The 26012-nt window shown below is 46.1% G+C and overlaps 1 protein-coding gene across 1 annotated transcript in view; it reads left to right on the top strand.

Annotated features, from left to right (window-relative positions):
- The window catches only part of LOC144679173 (coagulation factor XIII A chain-like), a 122401-nt gene that overhangs the window by 50133 nt on the left and 46256 nt on the right, over positions 1–26012 (top strand). The window contains exons 3-7 of the mRNA XM_078539557.1: positions 6701–6952; positions 8440–8558; positions 10856–10963; positions 20423–20597; positions 23035–23173. Coding sequence (XP_078395683.1) covers positions 6701–6952; positions 8440–8558; positions 10856–10963; positions 20423–20597; positions 23035–23173 — 793 coding nt within the window. The remainder of the gene's footprint in view (positions 1–6700; positions 6953–8439; positions 8559–10855; positions 10964–20422; positions 20598–23034; positions 23174–26012) is intronic.

The raw sequence follows: 26012 nt of genomic DNA, 5'->3' as shown, positions 1-26012 counted from the left end.
GGTCTATTAATCACGTTAATTACTTTTTTAATGGCCTCAATAGGCCTTTAACAGTTCGGCGGGCGCACAGCTGAATCGGCTTTGTGCCCGCCAAACTGAAAATCTAAATGACGCGGGGTGACGTCAGGACACACGCCCGACATCGCCCTGCATCAGTTTACGTGTTGGCTAGTGGGCCCCGCCCCCTGCTCACCAAACAGGAGATTCTGCCCATGGTATCTGTCTTACATACTGTCTGGCTTTCACCCGTTCTGAAATTGCTGTGGAGGCTTTGGGGATGGTGGCCACTGCTTTGTCTAAGGCAGGAATTGGCCTGAATTCTGGTTATTGCTGGCATAATTGTTCACTTCAGTGGTTAGCACACCGAATTAGAGCCATTATGTACCACACGATGAACCCCTACCGCTCTTGTGAATCGGGTATGGCAAACGAACCAAGTTCTCATCTATAGGGATTCTGAACCAGGTTCATTACACTGGAGCTCCCTTTCAAAGCTATCTCTTGGCAGTCGATGCCATTGGGCAAGATGAGCTTCAGCAGAGAAGGGCTGTCAGGCTTCCTGTGGCAGCACCTTCCAAACTTGCCACTTCTACCACCTAGAAGAACAAGAGTAGCGGATGAATGGGAACAGCACCACCGGCAAGTTCCCCTCCAAGCCACACACCATCCTGACTTGGAACAATATCGCCATTCTTTCACTGTCGCTGGGTGCAAAATCCCTACCTAACAGCACTGCGGGTATACCTACACCACATGGACTGCAGCCATTCAAGAGGGCAGCTCACCACCGCCTTCTCAAGGGCAATTAGGGATGGGCAATAAATGCTGGTCTAGACAGTGATGCTTGCAGCTTATGAATGAATGAAAAAAGTGACAGGAAATATGTATTGTCTGAGCTCATTGTACTGTCACTCATCAGATTTGCAGTTCCAGGAAAAGCTACCAGGCAATAACTGAAGAGCACAGCACCCAGAGACAAAGATGTAGCAGAGTTTGTGAACTGTGCCCCCTTTTTATAGAAGGTCTTCGGCCAATGTTGCAAATGGAGGCCTGAAAATGGGGCTATGGGTTTGTCGAGTTTCTTCTACCTCCAGCATCTAGCACCGATCACAATTTTTCTAGCTCTGGTTCCTTTCAGGCCAACGCCAGGAGGGCCTTTGGCATCCAAGAGACCACGTGCACTTTATTCGGGAGGGTTAAAGCCTTTTATCTTCTCGTGCACTGACTGGCAACATCAGCATGACAGGGCTGTCTAATTCCATCAGATTCTTGTTTTTCCCCAAAGAACAGGAGGCGATCGGGTGACATACATCTACTGTTGCCCCTGCACCCACCCCCCCCCACCCACCCCCCCACCGCCCAGCTCCGCCCCATAACGGTCTAACATGAGCAGAAAAACTTCTTATTCTATCAAGGTACAAGTGATCTGTGATCAACTTCACCATATTATGCAGATCAACGCCAGGTTTTCTAACAGTGCTCGCAAGGCTTTATTTCTGTGACAGGTGTCTGTGCCAGGCTTGCTGGAAGACCAAAGAAGGGTGGCTGTTAGAAGCTAAGACTAACAAAAGCTAAACACTGTGGAAGCTGGGAACCTGGAATAAAAACAGAAAATGCTGGAAGGGCTCAGCAAGTCAGGCAGCATCTGTGGAAAGAGAAACAGAGCTGATGGCCAGAATTTTCCCGTCGGCGATTTGGGGGCGGGGCCCGCTCGCCGATAGGAAAATGACGCGAGATGATGTCGGGAGGAACCCCGATGTCATCCCGGTCTCTTTAAATTTTTAGGAAGGCGGGCGGACAGCGAAATCAGCTGTCCACCCGCCGACCTGTCAATGGCCAATTAAGGCCATTGACAGGCTAATTAACATAATTAACAACAAGACCCTGTCCGTCCAACCTTAAGGCTGGCGGGCAGGCCAGGAGCCCCGGTGGGCTTCTGATAATACATGAAACCTCATCCACTGGCGGGATGAAGTTTCATGTCTGTTTTAAAAACTTTACTAAACTTTATGTCGTTTTTGTTAACATGTCCCATCTCGTGTGACATTGTCACATGAGGGGGACATGTTAATAATATTTTTATTTTTCTATTTTTTAACTTTTGTGCACTGTCACTAATCTCCCTGAGACAGCACTTTGCCTCAGGGAGCAGTGCACAATTAGTGCGCATGTGCGAAAGGGCGCACTTTGACAGCTGGGGATTCCCTCCCCACCCCCCCGGAACAGGAAGCGCTTCCCATCGGGCAGGCCGCTGGGTAGGCCTTAATTGGCCCGCCCACTCAAAATGGTGCTGGGCCCCGTTTCAGCGGCGGGTGTCGGCTGTCCGCCCGCCACCGAGCGGGTGGGGCCCACTCGCCATCCGAGGGCAAGATTCTGCCCAACGTTTCACGTCTGTGACCTTTTATCGGAATTCCGATGAACGGCCACAGACCTGAAATGTTAACTCTGTTTCCCGCTACCCGCCTGATCTTGCCTAATGAAACAAACCTAACGTCCACGCAACCACCAGAGTAATTACTGAGCACAGCAGAATTGGCATATTATAGCAATGCTTCAGATGTCAGGCCAGAGGAGAGGTCATGCTATAATATAGCCCAGAGAAGGTCTCTGGGAACAGTGCCATCTACTGAATACTCCATGACTTTTCCATACAATTATTTCTAACTTGGAGGAATAGGAGCAGTGAAGCAATGCCAGACAACAGGAAACAGTGCTAGAATGAGAGAGAGAGAGAGAGAGACCATGAAAATTCTGTTGTCAATATTGTGGGCATTAGACGTTGTCTTTGGTCAGGATCGATAGAGACTACTGGAGGCAGGGTTGTTGGTAAACTTCATTTTCCGATTAGGCACTCTACAGCCTTCTGAACTTAACATTGAGTTCAACATCTTCAGACCATGGACTCTGTCCCCAACTTTGATATATTTTTTCCCCAACCCCCTCCCCCCACAGGGCCAGTCTGTAACCTGTTCTTATGTTTTGCTTTCAGAGACTGCTGACCCTTGTTCTGTTATTAACACATTCTGCTATCTGACCTTTATGCCACTATTAGCACCTGCCTTAGTCTTTAACACTATCATTACCACTCCCTTTGTCTTGTGGCCATGACATCTTTGTCCAATCTCTCCTGAGCTCCCATCTATACCTGACTTACTTTGCTCCACCCGCTCCACCCCCTCTTAAACAGTATAAAATCCATCACATTTCTACCTTGCTTCAGCTCTGAAGAAGAGTCATACATACTTAAAATGTTAACTCTGTTTCTCTCTCCACAGATACTACCAGACCTGCTGAGTTTTTCCAGAATTTACTGTTTTTAATTCAGATTTCCAGCATCTGCAGTATTTGGCTTATATTTTTATGTTGGTAAACTTTACCTTTTATTAAATATTCTACTAACTATGTACAATACAAGGCTTAGCACTAGGTTTCACAAAGAACTATTTCTCAGCATAGTCTGTTGTCACATGATCTTACATCAGTGATGATGTAGACTGTCTATTTACATATTTAACATTAACTCTTTACACTACAAAATGTAAGTCCGGAAACAGCAGCGAGGCCAGGGAAACTGAGACAAGGCACTCCAAGTAAAAGCATAATACTGCTCAGAAGAAGAGTCATACAGACTCGAAACATTAACGCCGTTTCTATCTCCACAGATGCTGCCAGACCTGCTGAGATTTCCCATCATTTTCTGTTTTCATTTCATAATTAGCTAAGTACTTTGTTATGGCGCGCCTTGAATTCAGTAGTAATTAGTCCACTGAGTCTTAGAGACATTTTACAAACTAAATTAAATGTTTATTAATAAAAGAAAAAGATTTTAAGCACACATATAGGTCTACAAATTACTATTATGATAACTCCTAGCTCCCCTGATTAACCTAAGTCCCAGTTACACCTCTGTTAGGGCGACAGTAAAACGCATAGGGCAGAATTTTGCCCTTGGTGGGCGTGCGGGCCCCACTGGCTCAGCGGCGGGCGGACAGCCGATCACCGCTGCCGAAACGGGGCCGGCTGCCATTTTGAGTGGGCGGGCCAATTAAGGCCCGCCCAGCGGCATCCCCGACGGGAAGCGCTATGCGCTCCCTGTGCGGGGTGGGGGGGGGGAGGGAATCCCCAGCTGTCAAAGTGCACTCTTTTGCGCATGTGCACGAAAGAGCGTACTGCTCCCTGAGACCAAGTACTGGCTCAGGGAGATTAGTGGCGCTGTCAAAAGTGTAAAATATAGAGAAATAAAAATAAGTTTCATGAATAATCTGGAGCCCGCTGGGGCTCCTGGCCTGCCCGCCAGTCTTAAGGTTGGACGGGCAGGGACTTTAATGATCTTAATTAGTCTGTCAATGGCCTCAATTGGCCATTGACAGATCGGCGGGTGGACAGCTGATTTCGCTGTCTGCCCGTCTTCCTAAAAATTTAAAGGGACCGGGATGACGTCGGGGGTTCCTCCCGACGTCATCCCGCATCATTTTCCCATTGGCGAGCGGGCCTCGCCCCCAAATCGCCGATGGGAAAATTCTGGCCATAGGTTTTTAAAAGACCCAGGCAAAGTAACACAATACCCTGAACAGTCGAATTCAACGTGAGTTTTCTTACTTCAGTTCTTTGTAGACAGCAGCTTGAGGCTTGGATGCTGGAGGCTTTTCACAATTGTGTTAGATCTTAAAATGCCTGCCCTTACACACAGCTTTCACTCCTTTATACATATTTTCCCCTTTGAATGCAAATTCCCATTGTTTCACTATGTCTTTGGACTTTACCTCTCTAATAGTAAAAATCTATCATTGTACTAATTTTACCAGTAATCTTTGGGGAAAATACACACTGTTTCTTAACTTCTTCTGGCTTGGTGTGACATTTTATCCCCTATATTGAATTCAAGCTACTCTGGTTTATTTTAAAATGCAAATGTTCCCTTTACACCTCATATTCTAAAACTTCACCTATATTTACCTATTTAGCATTTCAAACCTAGCTTCACTTCTTATGTCAAAGCCTTCAGACCAGCTGTCTTTATTTCAATTAAGTCACACACACACACGCCCATAGACACGGACCCCACTATTGCTCTACTTTTACAATAAAGTCCAATATCATTATGAAAATTATTATATCTTCCTGACATACTTGAGTTACTGGCCTAAGGGATTTTCATTTCCACATGTACACAGTTAACTGATCCAAATCGCTGTCAGCAACACTGTCCTCTGCATTTACCAGGGGGCAGAATTTTCTCCCCGTTTGGGGGTGGGGGGGGGTTGTGCGGAGGTGGGCGGGAGCAGGTGTGAACCCAATCGGCGCCCCCGATCGGGTCTGTGTCACCAACTTACGTGGGCTGCGCGCTCCATGTGCGGGCGGTGGGGGGAATTCCCTGAGTCGGGGCCTGCGCAGAGCGCAGAAATCTCCCTGAGGCACAGAGGTGCCTCAGGGAGATTAGTTTAAGTTTTAAACAACTAAATAAAGAAATTAAAAACTTTTAAAACATGTCCCCTCATGTGACAGTGTCACACGAGCTGGGACACGGCAATGAATTTTTTTTTAAAAATTCATTGAATTTTTAAACCCTTCATGAAACCCCATCCCACCCCTGGATGAGGTTCCATGAAAAATGTGAAGGCCGCCTGGGCTCTTCGCCTGCCCCCCCGCCAACCTTAAAGGTTGGACGGGCACCTCATTTTATTCATTCAATTAGTTTTTAACAGGCCTTGATAGGCCTTTGACAGTCTGGCGGGCCCACTCGACTGCGCGCCCACCGAACTGGAAATCTAAATGACGCGCGGTGATGTCGGGACGCTCAGTGAGCAGGCCCCGCCCCCGCCCGCCGACTCGAAAATCCTTCCCCACAACATTTAGAGTTTCGAGATAGGCCACTCGGCCCGAGCCAGTGCTTGATGCTACACACTAGCCTCCTACCATTCACCGCTTCTGCGTTCACCCTATTAACAAACCCTTTCATTCCTTTCCCCCTCGCGTACCGCATTGAAAATAAAAACAATCTTGGTTGCCTGTGATCTTCTGCCTTTCCCGTTTTGGAAGTTGGGTTGGCTAAAACTGGCCAAAGCAAAGTTGGGAGCATCCACCATTCTGACTGGAAAAATAAATTAAACTAAACATAGAACTGAGAAACAATAAGAAAATATGCCCAAACTAGTGGAACTCCTGGCCCCCATGATGGAGCATGAGGAGCACAGTGGGGAGTTTGGGGTAAATATTTGAAGGGCGGGGAAAACTTAGGCCGAGGTTGTGGGATGGGGTGTGCCAACGATGTGATAGTTAGCTAACAATGTGGGTAAATGTTTCAATGGGTCTTCACATTTATTTAATTTTTAAACTGTTTGTCATTATAAATAGGTGGCAGCCAACATGAGCTCAGAAAGTATTGGGAATGAAATTTACAGGAGAGGCATTCGGAGAGTGTGCATTCCAGTGTTTTATTGTGGAAATTTTGAGTCGGTCATAATTCTTTTGCCGTGTGGATATTTTCCATGCTCTGGAGACATTTTTTGCCCTATAAATGTAGGCCTAAGATTAGCGTGTGTGTCTGTGTGTGTCTATTGTGTGTTTGTGTGTGTCTGTGTGTGTGTGTTTGTGTGTGTTTGTGTGTGTGTGTGTAAAGATAAATATGACCAGTTTAAGACTAAAATGTCAATCAGTGGTTTTGATTAGAAACTCACTGCATGTGTTTTTTTTTGAACAGGTCGATACCCAGACATCACCAAACAAACTTACGTTCCGGTTTACATCCAAGAACAATTGGAGAAAGGAAAATGGGGAGCCATGGTAACGTCAACCAGGGCCAACACACTCAGTCTCTCAGTCGTATCCCCTCCGCATTGTATCGTGGGGCGATTCAGGATGTATTTCGCTGTGATGACCCCATATGGAATCCGCAGAACTGCGAGAGATCCCGATACAGATATCTATGTTATCTTCAACCCTTGGTGTAGAGGTATTGCGTATTATTTAATATACCGCATGTCTTATTGTGAAATCATCAAATTGGTGATGAATGCCAGCAAAACGGTTCGATGGATTGGTTTTTAAAAATATACTAACCCCTTCAAATCTGGTTTCGTTTTAAAGTTGCAAGTAATCAGTTCCCTTCCCCCATCCTCCAGTCAATCCCATAGCAGCATCATTCGATAGGGCTGACATTACGGTAACTTCACACAGTCTTCAGTCTTTTTTCTTTCTTTTACAGTCCTCCTCATAGCCAGCATTAGCAATTTTTAGTTGTGACCAAGAATTTAAGGAATGAATTTCCTCTCCTGGCAATGAGCCTTGGCTGCTGACAGCACACAGCAGAAATTTGGGAGAAATTTGGATCACTTGTTTAAATACTTGGAAACTCATGTGTCGTCCGCACCCAGATTTCTAACATGCATTGCAGATTGTTGGGGTTCACTGTGGGAGTGAAAGGTTTGAAGGTGACCTGTCTACAGCGTAGTAGAAGAAATGACAGCAAGTGTGAGTAGCGCGTAGTTTAGCCTCAGGTTCAGGTGGTATCAGTACAACAGGGGCAAAATTTTTCATTCCGTGGGGGGGGCGGTGGGTGGGCGTGTGCACAACCTGAGTGGGAGTGAAATAGTGTGTGATGACGACGGGCAAGAGTCTCACCTCTCACGCGTGCCCGCCGTCAATTAAGAGGCCTATTAAGGGCTCTTAAGTAATTAATTAAGTTGCATTTTTCGCTGCCCGCTCAAGCGTTCGGTTGGCGGGCGGGCAAACAGGCCAGGCGGCCTTTACATTTTTTAATGAAACCTCATCCCCGAGCGGGATGAGGTTTCCAACGCTCACTAAAAGGACAAAAAAAAACATTAACATCGTTTTTTTTTACATGTCCCTCTTCATGTGGCTGAGTCACACGTGGGGACATGTTTATGTCGTTTGTAAAAAGGATTTATTTCATATTTTAAAACCCGTCAGCCTCCCTGAGGCAGCTCTGTGCCTGCGGTGAGCTGTCAGTGTGCGCTCCCCACCCCTGCGCATGCGCACACCTCAGCGCTCCTCCTGCCCCCACCCTGGCAGCGCTGAGGCTCTTAGTGCCCCTTTCATGCTAATAATTGCCGTTAATTGGCCAGCCGGAGTGAGATGGCAGTCAGAGCCCGATCGTGGGCGGTGGTTGGTCTCATGTCTGTTCCCAGGCCCACCCGACATGGGGAAAGTCCCCTCCCAAGAAACATTGCTCTAATGTGTGATGTCAGCTGAAAATCTGGAATAAGTTACTGTCTGATAGTCACTCCTAACTACATTCTGTACTTTCCGTTGTGATACAGCAGGAGATAGATACATTTTCGACATTTAACGCGTTTTAGAATTTTGCAGGATTGAACATTATTCCTCAATTGTGCATCTTTAGCCACATGACACACAAAGTCTAATTTATTCTGCCTCTTTTGTTTCAAACTTGTAAATTGCACCTGCTGGAATGCTCAGAGGATATGGTTTATCTGGATAATGAAGCAGAAAATGAAGAGTATGTCTTAAACGACGCTGGTCGCATTTACTATGGGAAGTTTACAGAAATAACCTCTAGGCCTTGGATTTTTGGTCAGGTACTGCTTTTGTATATCTTTTGGATAGTTTGCCCCCATTGTGTTCAGATATTTTTAATAAACATCTCTGCACTGCAGCCAAGCCAAAGCTCAGTCATATCCTAGGAATGGGGCAAAGGTCATGTCATTGGTCGGTTTTCTTTAAAGTTTTGGAGTATACAACAACAGCTCCCATTTATGTACACATTTAATCTAATAAAATCCCAACATTTAGCACCACACCAAAAGGAGATATTAGGACAGGTGACCAAAAGCTTGGTCAAAGAGGCAGGCTATAAGGAGTGTCTTAAAAGAGAGAAAAAGAGGTAGAGAGCCAGAGAGGTTCAGGGAGGGAATTCCGGAGCTTATGCCCTAGGCAGTTGAAGACATGGTGAGTAGTAGTGGAACGATTAACATTGGAGACACTCAAAAGGTCAGAATTGCAGGAACGCACTGAGATTTCAGAGGGTTGTGGGGGTGACGGAGGTAACAGAGACAGGGAGGGGTGAGGCCATGAATTTGAAAATAAGGATGAGAATGTTAAAATTGAGGCATTGCTGGAACAGGAGCAAAAGTTAGTCAGCGAGTACAGCAGTGATTGGTGAATGGGGCTTGGTGTGAGTTAGGACCAAGTCATGACCAGCAGAGTTTTGGAAGAGCTTAAATTTATGACAGATAGAAGATGGAAGATGACCAATGGAACATTTAAATAGCCAAGTTTAGAGGTAATAAATGCATGGATTAGGGATTTCAATGGCAGATAAACTGAGGCAGGCACGCAGGCAGGCAATTTTAGGATTGGGTTAATTAGCCAAGGGTGCATAATGAGGCTTGGCTGAGAGCCCTGACATCTATGAGAATAACAGAACACGTGCTCCCCATAGAAAACATGGGCCAGAATTGTATGTTGGGCACGCGGGTGCGCGCCCGACATGTCCGAGCGTAATATAACCGGGCGTGCATCCTGACGCCACCGTGCACCCTCGTGATATTTCGCTAGGCAGGTGCGCGGTGGACACAGAGGCGCACAAGGGTAGTGGTAGAAAGAGCCATAGGTCTTCTCAAGGTGCGCTTCCAATGCCTGGACCATTCAGGGGACGCACTGCAATACCCCCAGATCGTGTGTCACTAATAGTGGTTGCATGCTGCGCTCTCCTGAATCTGGCACTGGATGTAGTGGAGGAAGAAGATGTTGATGAGCTGCTCTGGCAACAGGCAATGAGTCCAGTTGCGAGTCCGAGGACCAGCACGGACAGGAGAATATTGAGGAAATAGACGCTGACCTGGGCAACCTCCAGGGAGGCAGGGACACCTGGGAGGCTTTGATCCAATGCTCCTTCAGCTAGCCTACCAAATAAGAACCACCACCACATGCCAGGGCTGCAGGCTCCATACTCGATCCCTGACAGGAACATTTGCTTGATGAACATGCACTATGTGCCATTCAATAAAATTCAATGACAAACAAGTCACTGATAACATCATGGGTTACCCTGCACCCGCAGAATTAATGAAGCACCCAGAGGCTTGTTGAACACAAACACATTTAATGCTGTGGTGCCTGGCATACATAATACAAATGAAATTGAAAGGTGTTATCCATTACACCAAATAATATTTAATGTAAAAGTGGTGGGAAAAAATATCACCAGCGATAAGCCTGTGTTGTGCTTAAGGTGCTTTAAGTTTTCGCTTGTGGGTGCAACGTCTAGGTGCTCCCCCCTCTCTGGCACTGACATTGGAGACAGCCTGCTCACTCTGCTGTCCTGTTGGCCTTGATGACCTTGGCGGGCATCCTCTGGCCCTTGGAGCCTGTGCTGGCCCCGCCTGGGAGGGAGTGGCCAGTGCCGCGGCTGGCATCTACCCAGTCACCACAGCCTCATCAGATGTCACGGTCACTGGCAGAGGGGCAGAGGAGCTGCTGCCATCATCCAGACCGGGTGCCCAATCCATCTCCCACACTGACAGTGACCACCTGAGGCCATTGCCGGAGTGAGGGCTCACAGATCCGAGCACATCCCCAGGACCCCTGAATCAGCTCCTCGGGGAGCCTCTCCATGAGAGTCGCCACTCTCTCCATGGAGGAGGCAGTACACTCGGCCATGAGGGTTATTGCATTGCACATGCTCCGCATGGACTCCCCCGGATGTGGGACCCACCTGCCATTTTTAAAGGGCCCCCAAGTCGACCTGACTCGTGAAAATCCAGACCATAGCTTTTAATTTTCAGAATATATCAAGGAACCATAATGATACTCAGGCATAAATTATTGCATCTTAATTTTATAACCACCTGTTTCTCCCTTTATTTCCATCCAGTTTGAAAGAGATATACTGGATTCATGTATTTACATGCTGGACAGAGCACGAATGCCTTTGCAAACAAGAAGTTGTCCAATTAAAGTCAGCCGAGTTGCATCTGCAATGGTGAGTTGATAAAACTGCATTATCATAGTGTTAACATTGTGGAGTAATTTTAGGAGTTTGTAGAAACAGGACTTCATTGCAGTACTGAGAGTTTGCAGCATTGTCAGAAGGATGTGTGAATAGGGTTAGATGAAGAGAGGTGGGAGGAGGCTTGTGTGGAGCGTAAACACTGGCGTAGGCCAATTGGGCGGAATGACCTGTTTCTATGCTGTAAATACAATGTAAGTGTAATATGTAATAATATGTAGTATGTGTAATGTAGATACCTAACATGTAAGAGTAGACTTCCAAATGAAACACTAAACCTAGGCTAGTCTGCCCTCTCAGGTAGCTGCAAAGGATCCCATGGCACTATTTTGATTAGGGTTTTGGGAGTTCTTCCAAACTTCTGACGAAAATTTATCCATCAACCAACACTGCGAAAGCAATAGATTATCTGGTCATTCATCTCGTTGCTATTTGTGGGAGCTTGCTGTCTGCAAATTTACTGCTGCTTTTCATTACATTACAAAGGTAGCTACATTTTAAGACTACTTCATGGGCAGTGAAGCCTTTTAGGACGTCCTGCAGCCATGAAAGGCGCCATATAAATGCAAGTTCTCTGTTCCCTTAACTCAAACTTTGAGAAAGTTCACAAGAATTCCCACACAGCACTGAATTCCACAATAAGGTGGAACATTGATCGCGTGGGGAGAGGGTGGTGTAATGGTAATGTCACTGAGCTAGTAATCCAGAGGTCCAGGCTGTGTGTTGGGGACATGGGTTCAAATCCCTAGTCTCAGTGATCGTGACCATGAAATGATTATCAATTGTCCTAAAAGCCAATCTGGTCCACTAATGCCCTTTAGGGGAGGAAATCTGGTCTGGCCCACACATGACTCCCGACCCACAGACTTTTAACTGCACTCTCAAATGCCCTAGCAAGCCACTCAGTTCAAGGGCAATTAGGGATGGGCAACAACGTCCACATCCTGTGAAAGAATAATTTTTTAAAAACTAAAAGAAGGAAGAACACACGTTTGTGTGGGATTTTTCATCACCTCAGGACACGGCAAAGCGCTTTACAACCAATGTGGCATTTTGAATTGTACAACTGAAATTTCAGCTTCGACAGCAGTGTAAGGTAAGGCAGTAGTAGATCGACCACACCTTATAAACCCCTCCTCCGCCTGATTTTTCTATTTATTGAAGCCAACGCAAAGGAAACTCAGGATGTATGACAGACGGCAGATCTGCTACAGTCAGCTTCGCATCTCTTGGGGCAGGGTTTTCAGCTCAGCGGGTGGGCGTGCGCCTGACACGTCTGAGCGTGGAATAGCGCGCGGTGACGTCAGGTGAGCATCCCGACGTCATTGCGCCCTTGCGCGATATTTCGGTCGGCGGGCGCGTGCAAGTATTGGTAGCACGCCCGCCGACAATTCAGAGGCCCTATTAAGGCTCTTAAACTGGTAATCAGCTTCAATTTTTCACTGCCCCGTCCGACCTTACGCTTGGCGGGCAGGCGATTAGGCCAGGCGGCCTTTGCGGTTTTTTTTGCGAAACCTCATCCACGGGCCGGGATGAAGTTTCTGTAATTAAAAAAACAAAAGTGCTTGGGCAGGATGATAATCACCGTGTAAAGGTGTAAAGGTGGGCAAGTCCGCTGTGCAGGCGTTTTTTTCTGGATTTTTATAACACCTTTAATTCTGTTTTTTAAAATCTCTGTGCCTTCGGGGAGCTTTCACGTGAGCGCTCCCCCCACCCCCCCACCCCCGGGCGCATGTGCAGAACCTCAGCCCTCCTCCCGCCCCCACCCCCACCCCGGCGGCACTGACGCTCTCAGCCCCGCTCTTGGCCGTTAATTGGCCAGTCAGCGTGAAATTGCAGTCGGGGCCCGATCACGGTGGGGGGAGGAAGGTTGGGGTGGGGGGTGGGGGGGTGGTGGGGACTGTTTCACGGCCGCTCGGGCCTGCCCACTGCGCCTGCCCGACGAGGGGAAAATCCTGCCCACCCCCCCCCCGGTAAAGTTGAATGTTTCGCCTGATTGTAACATAAGGAAAACACTTCAGCCAATTTGTGCACCAGCAGGTTCCACAAATAGCTTACAAAAGAATTGACCAGCTAACCTGTTCTTCGCGCTGTTGTTTAAGGTGTAAATCTTACAATTATGGTTCATTTCGTTTCGAGATTTTACTGATGATCTCCGGCAAATGCTCACAATTTAAAAAAAATAAGCTGCTGCTGAGTTCCACCTGAAATGTAGCAATCCTGCTAACTTGTGTGAAACTTGAAGGTTTAATTAGCCTAGGCTGCCCACCCATCTTTCAGTTGTACACACGGGGATACCATCAGTGTAGTCTCTGTCGTTTGCACGTTGTATCGCCTGTGTACCTTCAAAAAGTAAGGCTACACATGCAATTATATTCTTGCTTTAAACAGAAAAAGGGAACACAATGCTAGCCAGACTATACAGCCGGTAGAGTGCACACTGAGAGCTTTTTTTTAATTCGTTCATGGGGCGTGAGCCCTGGAGAAGGTGGTGGTGAGCCATCCTGTTGAACCTCTGTAGGTACACACACAGTGCTGTTAGGAAAGGAGTTGACGTCTTGGACCCAGTGACAGGGTGGGTGTGGGAGAGAGCAGGGCCAGGGAGAGAAATCGTGGGCTTTGGTGCTTCTCCTCTTTCTGGGCTCCTCATTCCCGCTCACCCCCCCCACCCTGACCCTTTACCCTCCCCCTCAATCATGCATGATATATTTTCCAGCCCCCACTCCCAGGCTGTGGGGAGTGTGGTTTAGCTCAGTTGGCTAGATAGTTAGTGTGCGGTTCTGAATCACACCAACAGCATGGGATTCACTTCCTGCTCTGTCTGAGGTAGATGGGGGGTGGAATCTGCCTCCTCACCCTGCCTTATAGTAAAATCACGGTGTAAAGCCATAGCCCCTCGAATAATGGAGGATGCTTTCTGGAGAAGAAGGCAACAGTGAAGGAACAGAGATATGGGATGGAATTTAGTGCCCTTCCCTGAGGTGAGTTTGGTCGCAGGGGGGAGATTTAATTTGGGCAGGGAGGAGGAGTTCTCAGACCTGCCTCAGTAGCGCCCTCCACTCCTTAATAGTGTGGTAAACAGGGAGGTTGGCTGCTTCCGGTGAAAAATAGCTCCACCAGGCTGGCTCCCAGCAAGTGCAGGCTCGAGACCCTCATTAGTCCTGGTGTCGGTGTCCCGAAGCCCGTTGGAAAATTCTGTCCAGAATTTCTAATCGCGGAAGAAACATTTTGCACAAGCCAATTACGTTTGAACCACCAGGTCTGTAATACCACACACGTCCCCCCCAGTTTTGTTTCAATTTTGGCACGATAAAGATGGTTTTGGGGAAAGAAGATGAGCAAGGATCATTTGCATCCATGGGAAAGACAGGGGTCAACATTCCCCCCCCCACCATGGGGGAGAACTGCGAGCTTCCGATCAGCGACCCCCCTACGGAGGCGCGCCACCATTTTACGCGGGCGGGCCAATTAAAGCCGACCCAGTGCACGCGTACAAAAAAAGCACACAGATCTCCCTGAGGCTAAGCGCTGCCTCAGGGAGATCGGCTCCGATTTAAAACTTTCAATAAAGGCGATTTAAAAACTTCCCTGCCGCGTCCCCTCATGTGACACTGTCACATGAGTTGGGACGTGTCCACAACTTTTATTTCAACATTTAATAAAAATTGAAAGTCCCTCATGAAGCCTCGTCCCGCCCGTGGATGAGGTTCCATGTTTCTTCCAAAGCCCACCAGGGCTCCCGGCCTGCCCGCCAACCTCAAAGTTGGATGGGCAGGTCCGTCATTCACGTTAAGTAGTTTTTTAATAGGATGACGCGGGGTGACGCCAGGACGCACACCCGACTTACCCCCGCGTCATTTTACGCATCGGCGAGCGGGCCCCACCCCCTGCTCGCTGACCGGTAAAACCTGCCCAGGGGGTTAAACACTTGGGAGTGGTTTCATTTTTTTCCTGTTCATAAAACCTATCTCCAAAGCGTAGTGTGGTGTCCCAGTGCCACTCCAAAAACACGCGCTGGCTTTTAAGTGAGGCCATTTCCCACAGATTTCTTCAGCAAGCAGCTTTCTTCAATGAATCCAAAATACACGACTCATTGTCAGGAACCAGATAAGAGGAAACTTGACTGATCTTCTAGAGATAAAACAGAAAATGTAAACACTGGGTAAGATCAGTGGAAAAGAAAATATAAAGGGGATGAGGGGAAAATTCACTGACTGGATCATTCTCAGCATCTGACATGTTTCAGTAGAATTGCTGGAGAACGGAATGAAATCCAGCTGCTCTCAGCGTTACATAACCATTCGATTTACCTCATCTTCCCTGCTCTTCTCTTCAACCTGAGTGATGTCTCGCACTCTGCTCCTTAACCGAGGTTTCTCAAGGAGAAACGAGTATTCAATGGATTGAGAAATACCCTTTTAACGAATACATATGCATGGTTGTAAAGCTTTCTCTTTGTCTCATGGGAAAATTTTCATTGTTGAAAGAAACTCTTTTGTACCACATGCCAGAATGTGAAACTTGGACTAATGATTGACATTGACAGTGCTGACAGAGCTGCTGTTAATTTGCAACTTTCAGGCTGTTGGCTTGGACCTCATCATCTCCCTGGTTGTATTTAATTTTATTCTGTGAGTTTTAAGTCAACCCTTCAATTGATGGGGGAAGTAATTTACTTTGTCACATAGGCTGTTTGATTGAAGATTCCTTTACATTTAAATCACTCATAATGCCAGAGTGTTTCCTGATCCTGCCCAATCTGATGTTTGATGATTAATTGTTCTATAGACGTGATTGATGACTGGTCCAAATTTTACTTCAAGATACATTGCCTAAAGGAATTTCTGTCTGTAGAAATTCCCATAATTTCCTGTTATTTATCAGCTATTCTCCTTTGAGGTAGGCGGTATGCTCCAAAGCTGAGTCAGAAATTTGCATTTCCTTGAGAATTGGGCAGGCAGGTGGCAGATGAAGTTAAACATTGCAAAGTGCATCACATGGAGGCAAAAAATTCAGGAAGGGAGAATTACTTAAATGGAAAGAAAATAATGGGCATTGAATCGAAAGATAGTTTGGGGACCCTGATTATCAATAAACTGAAGCTATCACATTAATGCCCGGCAGCAGTGAGTAAAGCTTGCCAAATGTTGCAACATATTAAAATGATCAATATTGAGGCAAGCTAGTGAGATAATTCTTCCATTTTATAAATCATTGGTGTGACCACACTTACAATACTGTGTACACGACTGAAAGAATGTTGCAGCTATTAATAGGATACCAAAGACAGCAGCCGGAATGATTGAGGGGATGGAGGGATTGGATTAAGAGGCGCAGTTACATAAATTGGGCATGTTCTCAGTGCAAAAGAGAAGGCCAGGAGGGGATATGTTTGCAGTTTTTAGGATTTTAAAAGGCTGAATAATGCAGATCATAATAATTATTCCAGTTTGTCTAGAACAATAGAACCGCAGGACACAGCCTTAAGGGCAGTGATTCCAAACTAATCTGCGGAAGTGAATTTTCAATGAGAGAGTGGTCAGCCTATGAAACAGACTCCCTAGGGAGTCAATGGAAGTAATTACTATTGATTCGTTCAAATACAAATTAGATAGATTTTCTTCAGAAAATAGCATTTTTGGATTAACAATTAAATTGAGACGTGACATGTGACACATAGCGTGCTTGAGAGAAAGAAGTTGATTTTGGACCTAGGGATTACAAAGCTGTCCATCATTGGTTTACCTTGTGTAATCCCTGATGCTGTTGTGGGCTTGATGGAGATTGATTGCTGATTGGGGGACAACTCCATTATTGTATTATGTGGCTACCAGGATGGTTGAAGGTGAAGTGGATGAACCTTGGCCTTTTAATGTCCAGCAATTCCTATATTCCACTCTAACTTTTTGAAATGTGCTAACTTGAGAATGCCTATGTCTGCTGTCATGAACTTCATTAACTGTAAGAAAACTCAAGTGCCTTTTTAGCTAGGAGCTGCCACGCTTATGTGTCATTTCATTAAAGTCTCTGAACTTGGTTGACAGCTTAAGCTTCAATCAAGTGCCCCACGAGATAGATCAAGCAATTTGGTTTGCCAAATAGGGGACTAAACACACACCTCACAAAATACAATTAGGTAACACAAGTTGATCTCTGCACAGCAGGAAAGCTATTTCCTAAGGATTTCAACACTCAGGCTATGTACTTGCTCAGTTGCCCATTAGTGGGGATATTGGTGCTCGGGGTGTCTGACTATTAAAACATTTAGCTTCTAAAATCCTGGACTTAGGAGCAGAACATTACTGTTTTAAGAGTTGTCTGGTTTTTTTTTTAAACTAACTTTATATTCAGGGCTGCCTGGCAGAAAGTATGTACTCGTGGATTTAGGGTTACGATGGAAATGGATTTGACTGTGATGCCCTCGATGGTTGAATAACTTGCCAGCACTCGCTGTTTCGAAACACACAAGAAAAACAGCCGGTTGGACATTTAGCAAATGTGTTGCTAATGGCCTTGGGTAGGGGAGAGGGAGGGATTCTAACTTTAAGCGGAGGCGGGGGGCGGGTGTTATGGCAGTAAAACTAATTGTAAATCTTCTTTATTTTTTTCAACTAAGAAGACATTGGGCTCATTTACAGCATGTTAAAGCATGGCAACGAGTTCTCTGCCTCACAGAGTCAGGCATCTCATCAATCTCATTAAAGGTGCCGGCACCCACCTTTATTATTTAAATACAGTGACCCCAGGAAACAGACTGAAGCCAGGTGTGCACACAGAATGGCGGGCGGAAATCTAGCTGGCAATACTTTGACAGTGGAGTGGAATCACAGGAAACTTTCCTGACTTCAACTAACATGGATCTGCTGTAAAACTATTCCTATGTTCTCACTTGTTCAAGAATCGCATCAAGTTTTTAACTTCTATATGTGAGCAGAGCTCAGTTTGAAATAAAGAACATAACATGGATTTTCCTGATTAGATGTAAAGGGTATTGCCATGCCCAGAAGACATAAGGGAAAATATATATATATGTATATATATCTATATCATCCTGGCTACTTTATAAAATTATTATTTTTTTAAAAATGGATAAAGGCACTATACTGACTGAAGCCTGATAAGCCACATCTCACACAAAAGGATTTCCTAGCCTTCAGAAAACAGCAAGGATCTCGTTATCTCTAATGAGGCACTACTGCCCTGGGACTGCAGAAATCCAATTCCAAGGAAATGCACAAAGACTCTTTACATTTCTAAGGCAGAACTCTGGCTAGCAGTGACGCTATATCTGTGAGGACAAGGGGGGGTGCCTTGAAACTGCTGAAACTTATTAATGGGTGCAACATTAACCATGTCAAGAATCCAGACCAGGAATATACACCCTTTGTCCAAACCAAGGGGGAGGAGTGGGTGTTGTGTCACATAACCAACAACCCCCCCCGACCACATGCTCTCCCCCCCCCCCCTCCCCCCCCCCCCCCCCCTCCCCCTGCAAGCTGCTGGAACCTGTAATATTGCCTTGTGGGGCTGGGTCTAGGCAGTCTGCCATCTTCCATTAACAAAGCAGCAGCAGAAACAGAGCTCTGTCCAGGTTTAAATTGCCTGGCCCTTATCTACACTGTTTTCTACTGGAACATCTGAACTTCCACACCAGTTCCTACTGCAAAACTGATTCACCTCTATGTGCTTCTCCCACCGTGGAAGTCAGCGCTATTGGAAAAGTGGATCGCCCCCGCATCAGTTTCAGCCTGCTAACCTCTCTGAAGGATTACACCGTTGGACTTTTCATTCTGGACTCTGGGCTCACGTGAAACAATAATTCTTATTTTGTCCATGGTACTTGCCCTCTACCTCTTTCTTTCCCTTATCCCCCTTCTATTGTGTGAATGTACCGGGGCACTACATGCGATTCCCTTTCCCGCGTTTTTTTAGAGTGTGTGTAAAATAAACCAACGCTCTGATTTTACCCTATCTCGAGTTGGCTGTGGGATCATTAATAGAGGATCGGATCGCTCCAAAAACTGGAGGGTTGGGGAAAATGCGCCACCACTTACAAAGGGGGAAATCAAAAATCCAAAACACCTTTCTGTCTATGGACGGGCAGTGAGAGGAGAAATCAGGGCTGTTTTTTAAATTGAACCCCTTCCTGTCCGTAACATTATACTAGGCCAGAAATTTGCCCCCCTGTCGGCGGAGTTGTGCGGGGGTGGGTGGGGGCAGGCGCAAACCCGATCAGCGCCCCCAATCGGGGACGCGCCGCCATTTTACGTGGACGGGCCAATTAAGGGCCCACCCAGCGTGACGCTCGCCTGGAAGCGCTGAGCGCTCCCTGTGTGGGCGGGGGGGAGGGAGGGGTTCCCTGCACATGCGCGCGAAAGAGCGCAGAGACCTCCCCGAGGCACGGAGGTGCCTCAGGGAAATTTGTTTCAGCGCTAAAAGTGTTAAATAAAGGTTTTTAACGCTTTTAAAGCATGCTCCCTCCCATGTGACACTATCACATGAGCTGGGACATGTCAAAGAGCAAAAATATAAACTTTTATTAGATTTTAAAACACTTCTTGAAACCTCATCCCTCACGTGGATGAGGTCTTATGAAAAATGCAAAGGCCGCCTCGGGCCCTTCATCCGCCCGCCAACCTTAAGGTTGGATGGGCAGCTCGTTGAATTGAATTGATTAGGTTTTAAATGGCCTTAATAGGCCCTTTGACAGTCCGGCGGGCGCAGAGCTGAGTCGGCTGCGCGCCCGCCGATCTGAAAATCTAAACGATGCACGGCGACGTCGGGGACGCACGTCCAACATCACCTCGCGTCGTTTTACACACGGCAAGCGAGCCCCATCCTCCCCCCCCACCGCTCGACGACAGGAAAATTCTTCCCCTGGGTGCTCAGCTTTGACATATTCTGTTTTTACTAAGAAATCCTTAGGTTGTTAGAATTTAATAAGTGCAGTTGTTAACATCTCAGCTTGTGAAATCACTACAATCGATGGCATGCATTTAAACCGTGCTGCACAATGCCATTGTTCCACAATTATCTACACAGCTTTGGTAATGAGATTATAACTGGACATTACAACACATCAAAATCCATTCATCGGAATCCAAACCAAAGAGGACCTGAAATGATCATTGCGAAAATATTTTAAATCGCTCAAAATTAAAATAGCCATTAATCAAATACATCTTTACACACGTTGATAAATGTGTTTGTTAACCGTAGTAAAAGCTGTAATATTGTAATCCTGTAATACTTCCTTAAATTGTGTTTTAATAATTTGACAAGTGAACTTCAATGTGTTCAGTAATAAGAGAACAACTCAACATTCGGTTTTCAGGATTCCAGCCAAGTTGCTTTGAAACTGTTTCTGAATAATATCTGTAATTTAATTAAAATGCAACATATGAGAAATGAAATATTCTCTTTGGCCCCTAGATTAATGCTAAAGATGATGCTGGTGTTCTCGTTGGATGTTGGGATGGTAAATACGCTAATGGAGTGGCACCCACAGCCTGGAATAGCAGTGTCGAAATCTTATTGCAGTATTTCCAGACTCAGCTGCCCGTTTGTTATGGACAGTGCTGGGTCTTTGCTGCAGTTTTTAACACAGGTAAGAACTTTTGTCTCCAGCCTCGCCAAACATGAATATTGAGGCCCGCATGTTACATAATCACACCTGAATACATGCCTGGTAAGGCACGAATACACAAGCTGAACATAAACACGCCGAGTCCCTCACATACACATCCAGGCTCACGCGCAGACGCACATGCCACACATATACAGTAACGCAGATGTAGCTTTACAGACATGTGCTCCCGAGTCTCACGCACTTATACATGGACCAGGATTTTCTGGCCCTACTGCGGTGGGTCTCGCCATAGGGGATGCAGCGGGCCAACAAAAGTCCATGGTCTTTTGGTGAGGCTGGAAAATTCCGGTCATAGTCACACATTCGCACCCCAAATCACGCACACACGCTCCCCAATCACTCAGACATACACACGCACAATCACGCAGATAGAGTAAAACCTGCCCTGTTAAATTATATTTAAAAAGCATTTCCATCCCTTAAGGGTGATTTGCAAGGCGTGTTTCTCGCTATTGGTTTTGATTGATATTGATTTCAACATGAATTATGGATTGGCTGTGAATGGCAGATTTTTCTTCCCCTAGAAAGAGAAATTGTTTAACTGTTTCTAAATCTTTCATCCGCCTATTTGTGCATGTGTGCGTGATTTTTGTTATTGTAGGAAAGAAACTATCGCAGGGTGATCTGTCACATAATTAAACTGGAGAGAATGAAACCACTTGAAGTAGTCTAGAATGATCAAGGCCAAAAGCCTCCCTGTGAGCTATAATAAATACCCTCATACAGTAGGGATGATTAACCATCTATTTCCACAAGCAAAACTGTGGGGCTTCGGGGATAAGAAAGTTCAGTGCTGGGATGACTACAATTTCTACTTTACACCAATGACTTAGATTGTTTTTTTATTCATTCACGGGATGTGGGCTTCGCTGGCCGGGCCAGCATTTATTGCCCATCCTTCTCTGCCCTTGAGAAGGTGGTGGTGAGCTGCCTTCTTGAACCGCTGCGGTCCATGTGGTGTAGGTACACCCACAGAGCTGATAGGAAGGGAGTTCCAGGATTTTGACCCAGCGACAGTAAAGGAACAGTGATATATTTCCAAGTCAGGACGGTGAGTGACTTGGAGGGGAACTTGCAGGTGGTGGTGCTCCTATGTGCCTGCTGCCCTTGTCCTTCTAGATGGCAGTGGTGGTGCGTTTGGAAGGTGCTGTCGAAGGATTCTGCCACACAATGCAAACTGACCAAATTTAGAGATGATACCAAACCACAAGGGCAGTAGAATCAATGGTTGGGATCCAAATATTATGGAAGGAGCTAAGCAAAACATTTGACTGGGCTGAACAATGGCAGATGAAGCTCACCGTAGATGAGTGTAAAATATTGCACAGAGGAAGGAAAAATGAATGGCAAACATATTTAATGGATGGTGTTGCAGTAGCTAAGGATAAAGCTGACAGAGGCTTAGAAGTGTTCGGTGATTCAGTGTTCAACTGAACAAGCCAATAGAATGTTAATCTGAATACCCAAGACAACACCAACAGCAACTTAACACCTTTAACCTAGTAAAACATCCCAAGGTGTTCATGGGAGCAATTATGAAACAGAGCTTGGCACTGAGTCACATAAAGAGATGTTAGGACAGTTGAGCAAAGGCTTGGTCAAAGAGGTAGGTTTTAAGGACTGGCAAAGGAACAGAGAGAAGGCAATAAGGGATAGGCCATTTAAGACTGAGATGAGGAGGAATTTCTAAACTTAGAGGGTGGTGAATCTTTGGAATTCTCTACCCCTGAGGGCTGGGAAGCTCAGTCACTGATTATGTTCAAGACAGAGATTGATAGATTTCTAGGTGCTAATGACATCAAGGGACATCGGGAAAATGGTATTGAGGTAGACAATCAGCCGTGATCTAGTTGGATGACAGAGGAGGTTCGAGGGGCTGAATGGCCTACTCCTGCTCCTACCTTTCTAGGCAATTGTTCACAGACCTCTCACCCAACTGCCCCCCCACCAGGATCTTCAATGTCCCCCCATCCCGAAACTCCCACCCACCCCCCCTCTCAATCCTGGACAATCCAAAGTTTCCACCACAGACTTAATCGGGGTGGAGGCAGGAAGGTGGTGGGTTCCCCCCCTGCCACCCTCTGCCTAATTAAATGCCCCCACCGCCAAACTAGCCACAGGGGAGGGCATTAATTTCAACCCTAGGTATGGTTTCTTGGAACCTTGTGTACGTTCTCAGAATTGTTAGAAAAAAATCAATGCGGACTAAATTCATCTCTAATCCTATTACTGAAAGCAGCTGAGCAATTGACACCTTTTAAAATTCCCGAGTTTATTCTTATTTACCAGTTGTTTTAATCAGAAAGCCAAAGTGTGGAATGGATGATCCATTCACGGGATATCCCACTCCCTTCCAGAAGAATTGAGCATGTTGTATTATTTTAATTCTGACCAGTTCTTCGCTGCTTGGGAATACCTGCAAGACTGGTAACAAACTTCTCCTCCGCTCATGACAATGATGCCAACTTAACCACCGACATCATTCTGGATGAAAACGGGAAGAAGGACATGAATTTGACTAAGGACTCGATCTGGTAAGAACAGCCAACAGCATGCAACATGGCATCCTGTTAGATTCAAAAATAACATCACATTCAAGATGAAATTGAATTTGTTATATAGTATCTCATGTGCTTTTCCTATCATTTAACCCAACAAGTCTGCTTCTTTGCTTGCTTGACCTCAGTCCCACCATGTCTACACGTCCCTGGTTTCTGGAGAAACTGGTGAAATAAACTGTCATAAACGATGGGGTTAAATTTTTATGGGGCTGGCCAGAGCAGGCATGTTGGCGGGGTGCGGGGAGAATTGGGTGAGCGTACCCACATCTGATTCCCGACGTTGGGAAATCATGGGAATCCTGCTCACCGAGGGCAGTTTGTCAATTAAGCTTATCCATGTGTAAGATATCAGGGAGAGGGAAAAACCCCAGATATCTGCTTGCGACAGGGGATACCCCAACCCATCTCACTCAGGATGCTTGGCCAATTCTGATCTACAAGGTACAGGCTCACATTCCTTAATCAAGTCAGAGAGTTTATTAATTATCACAAAGAAATACAAAGTTAATACTTAACCAGGGCAATAGATATGCAGCAAGATTGGTTCTTATGGTTCCTGCTTCCAGGTTCCCTGGGTCCACTGCCTCCTTTTCTTCTCATGCTGCGTTCTATTGATCATTGTGTATCTTCTTCCTTAAATGCGTGCCAATGATGGATTGTAGCCCCTTTCTTTTATCCCACAATAAATGGCAAATGCGACCAAGACAGATTCCACAGATTTCCCAGCAACACACCCAGATGCCAGTAAACACCGCGAGTCCACTGATCTCATTGAAACTCTGCCTCTCTCACAAAGGATTCCAGTTTTCATCTTCGAAGGTCTAGCCTTGGAATTCTCTCCAACAGTTGCTCCGACTTGGATGACCTCAATGAGGGCCCACCTTGCAGGGTTTCAAGCTTGTCACCCGAGACTCTATTCCCTTGGATTCCTGGGTCTGCACTCCAGCACCAACTCACAAGCAGAACTTCAGCTCCTCGGCCATGTTAAGCAGAGCACCACCGGTCCAAAGGGTTACCTTTGCCCCAACTGTCCACAGCCCAGAATCACCAATCTTCTGCTGCCTTCTCGGATCTCCAGAGCTTCTCTTGGGTCTTCACTATTTGAAACCTGCTAACCACAGCACTTTTATTGCTTGGAACCTCTTTCTTTGCTTCTGTCCCAGATGGTCTCGACCGTGGCCTCTTCCTCCCAATGGCTCCTTCCCCAGTACTCTCTCTCTCTGAGACCTCTCCCTGCCCTCTTTCCCTGTCCCTCGTCCTGGGACTTGTCTCAATATGGCACCCCCACTCCTTGATCCTGCGATCGGGGTCTTTGCGCCATTTTCTCCTTCACGAGGCCTTACTGAGTCCTTGTCCTTGGCCTGAAGAACTGGACTGCGCATGCACAGGCCTCTTTTGATCTGCACACGCACAGAAACTCTTGGGGCATGCTGGGACCTGTAGTTCCTGGTCCCCGCTCGACAAGAAGGTAAACTGGGATTCCTAACACTCACTCCTTGTGAGAAAGAAAGCTTCAGCAGAGTGAAGGTTTCTTTACAATTTCTTTACAAGAAATACTTAGTATCGTAAACTCCTAACAAATAGCTTGTTACGTACCGTGCAGATCAACTTTACATTTTGGAGGAGATTTTCCGGCCGGGCCTGCCCCCAGGATCGTCCAGCCTCGCCACATGGCTGGGCCGCCGCATCCTCCATGGCGGGTCCAGAAAATCTTGGCCTTTGTTTCACAATTACACATATCGTATTATAAAATTACAAAGGCTAAACCAAAACAAAAGCCAGTACAGGTAACAAGTAGGATTAGAAATAGTTGAACATCATAGAACAATCACAATTCAGAGGCTGCATTTTTCCTTCCGACATCCGTCCTTTGACTCTACAAAGAATGTTTCAGTTAAGTCCACAGCCCATTTTTTGCCCTTTTTATTTGCTGTGGTCATAATTCCAATTTTAAGCTCATCTTCCAAACTCAAAGGTGGTAAATTCTCCTTGTGAGACAATAAGAACAAAATGGCTTCTTTGTGCGCCGACAACCATTTCTCCTCCGATCGAAATCTCTTTTAGCCATTTCAAGGGTGTTATTGAGTTCCTTTTAACGCACACGTAAAAGGGTTTGCTATTCCTGCTTGGTTTGATCTTTGAGCATTTTAAGTTTCTCCTTTCAGTTTCTCCTGATCCCATTCTGAACGGGTCTTATTTAATTCTGTTCGAGGGAGGTCAGCCACTTTCCCACTCTGGACTTCTACTTTCTTTTCCAACGCTTCGAATCTTCCGCTAGTCACAAAACACATCATTCCAATCGCTTTGGGGTATTAAACGGCCTCTTGTTAACTGTCCACTTGCCTAGACTCCCGATGCTGTATCCTATGTCTCAACACTGGCCAACGTTTTTGGTTTGGTGTCAGATGACATTAACCCTTTATGGTCACTTTGAGACCTCGGTCTTTCCTGTTGAAAAAATTCACTTGGCAAATCTGCAAGCTCTTGTACGGCCTCTGTACTGACCATTACTGAGGTGGAGACGTAAGTACCTTTTCTTGAGTCAGTTCTTAGCTCACAAATAGGCTCCTTGTTTTTACTCGCAGGAGCAACTTTGGAACTGTGACATCCCATCCCAGGCAGTGGGAAAAATTATACTGCTCGCTAAATCATTGCCCAGTTTAAAGGCAGCATTTATAATGGGTAATTCATAAACAATTCCAACAACACAAATCTTATCAGCTTTAACCTCAGCAAGCACCAGCACTCATACCTGTCTGTGGATTTGAAATCCCGCAAGAGCCGCCAAAATTTTGGTAAGATCTGGTTAGGG

Source organism: Cetorhinus maximus, chromosome 3, assembly GCF_964194155.1.
Source record: "Cetorhinus maximus chromosome 3, sCetMax3.hap1.1, whole genome shotgun sequence".
NCBI classification, from domain to species: domain Eukaryota; kingdom Metazoa; phylum Chordata; class Chondrichthyes; order Lamniformes; family Cetorhinidae; genus Cetorhinus; species Cetorhinus maximus.
The sequence above is the reverse complement of the archived record's forward strand: the minus strand, read 5'-3'. Positions and strand labels throughout refer to the sequence as shown.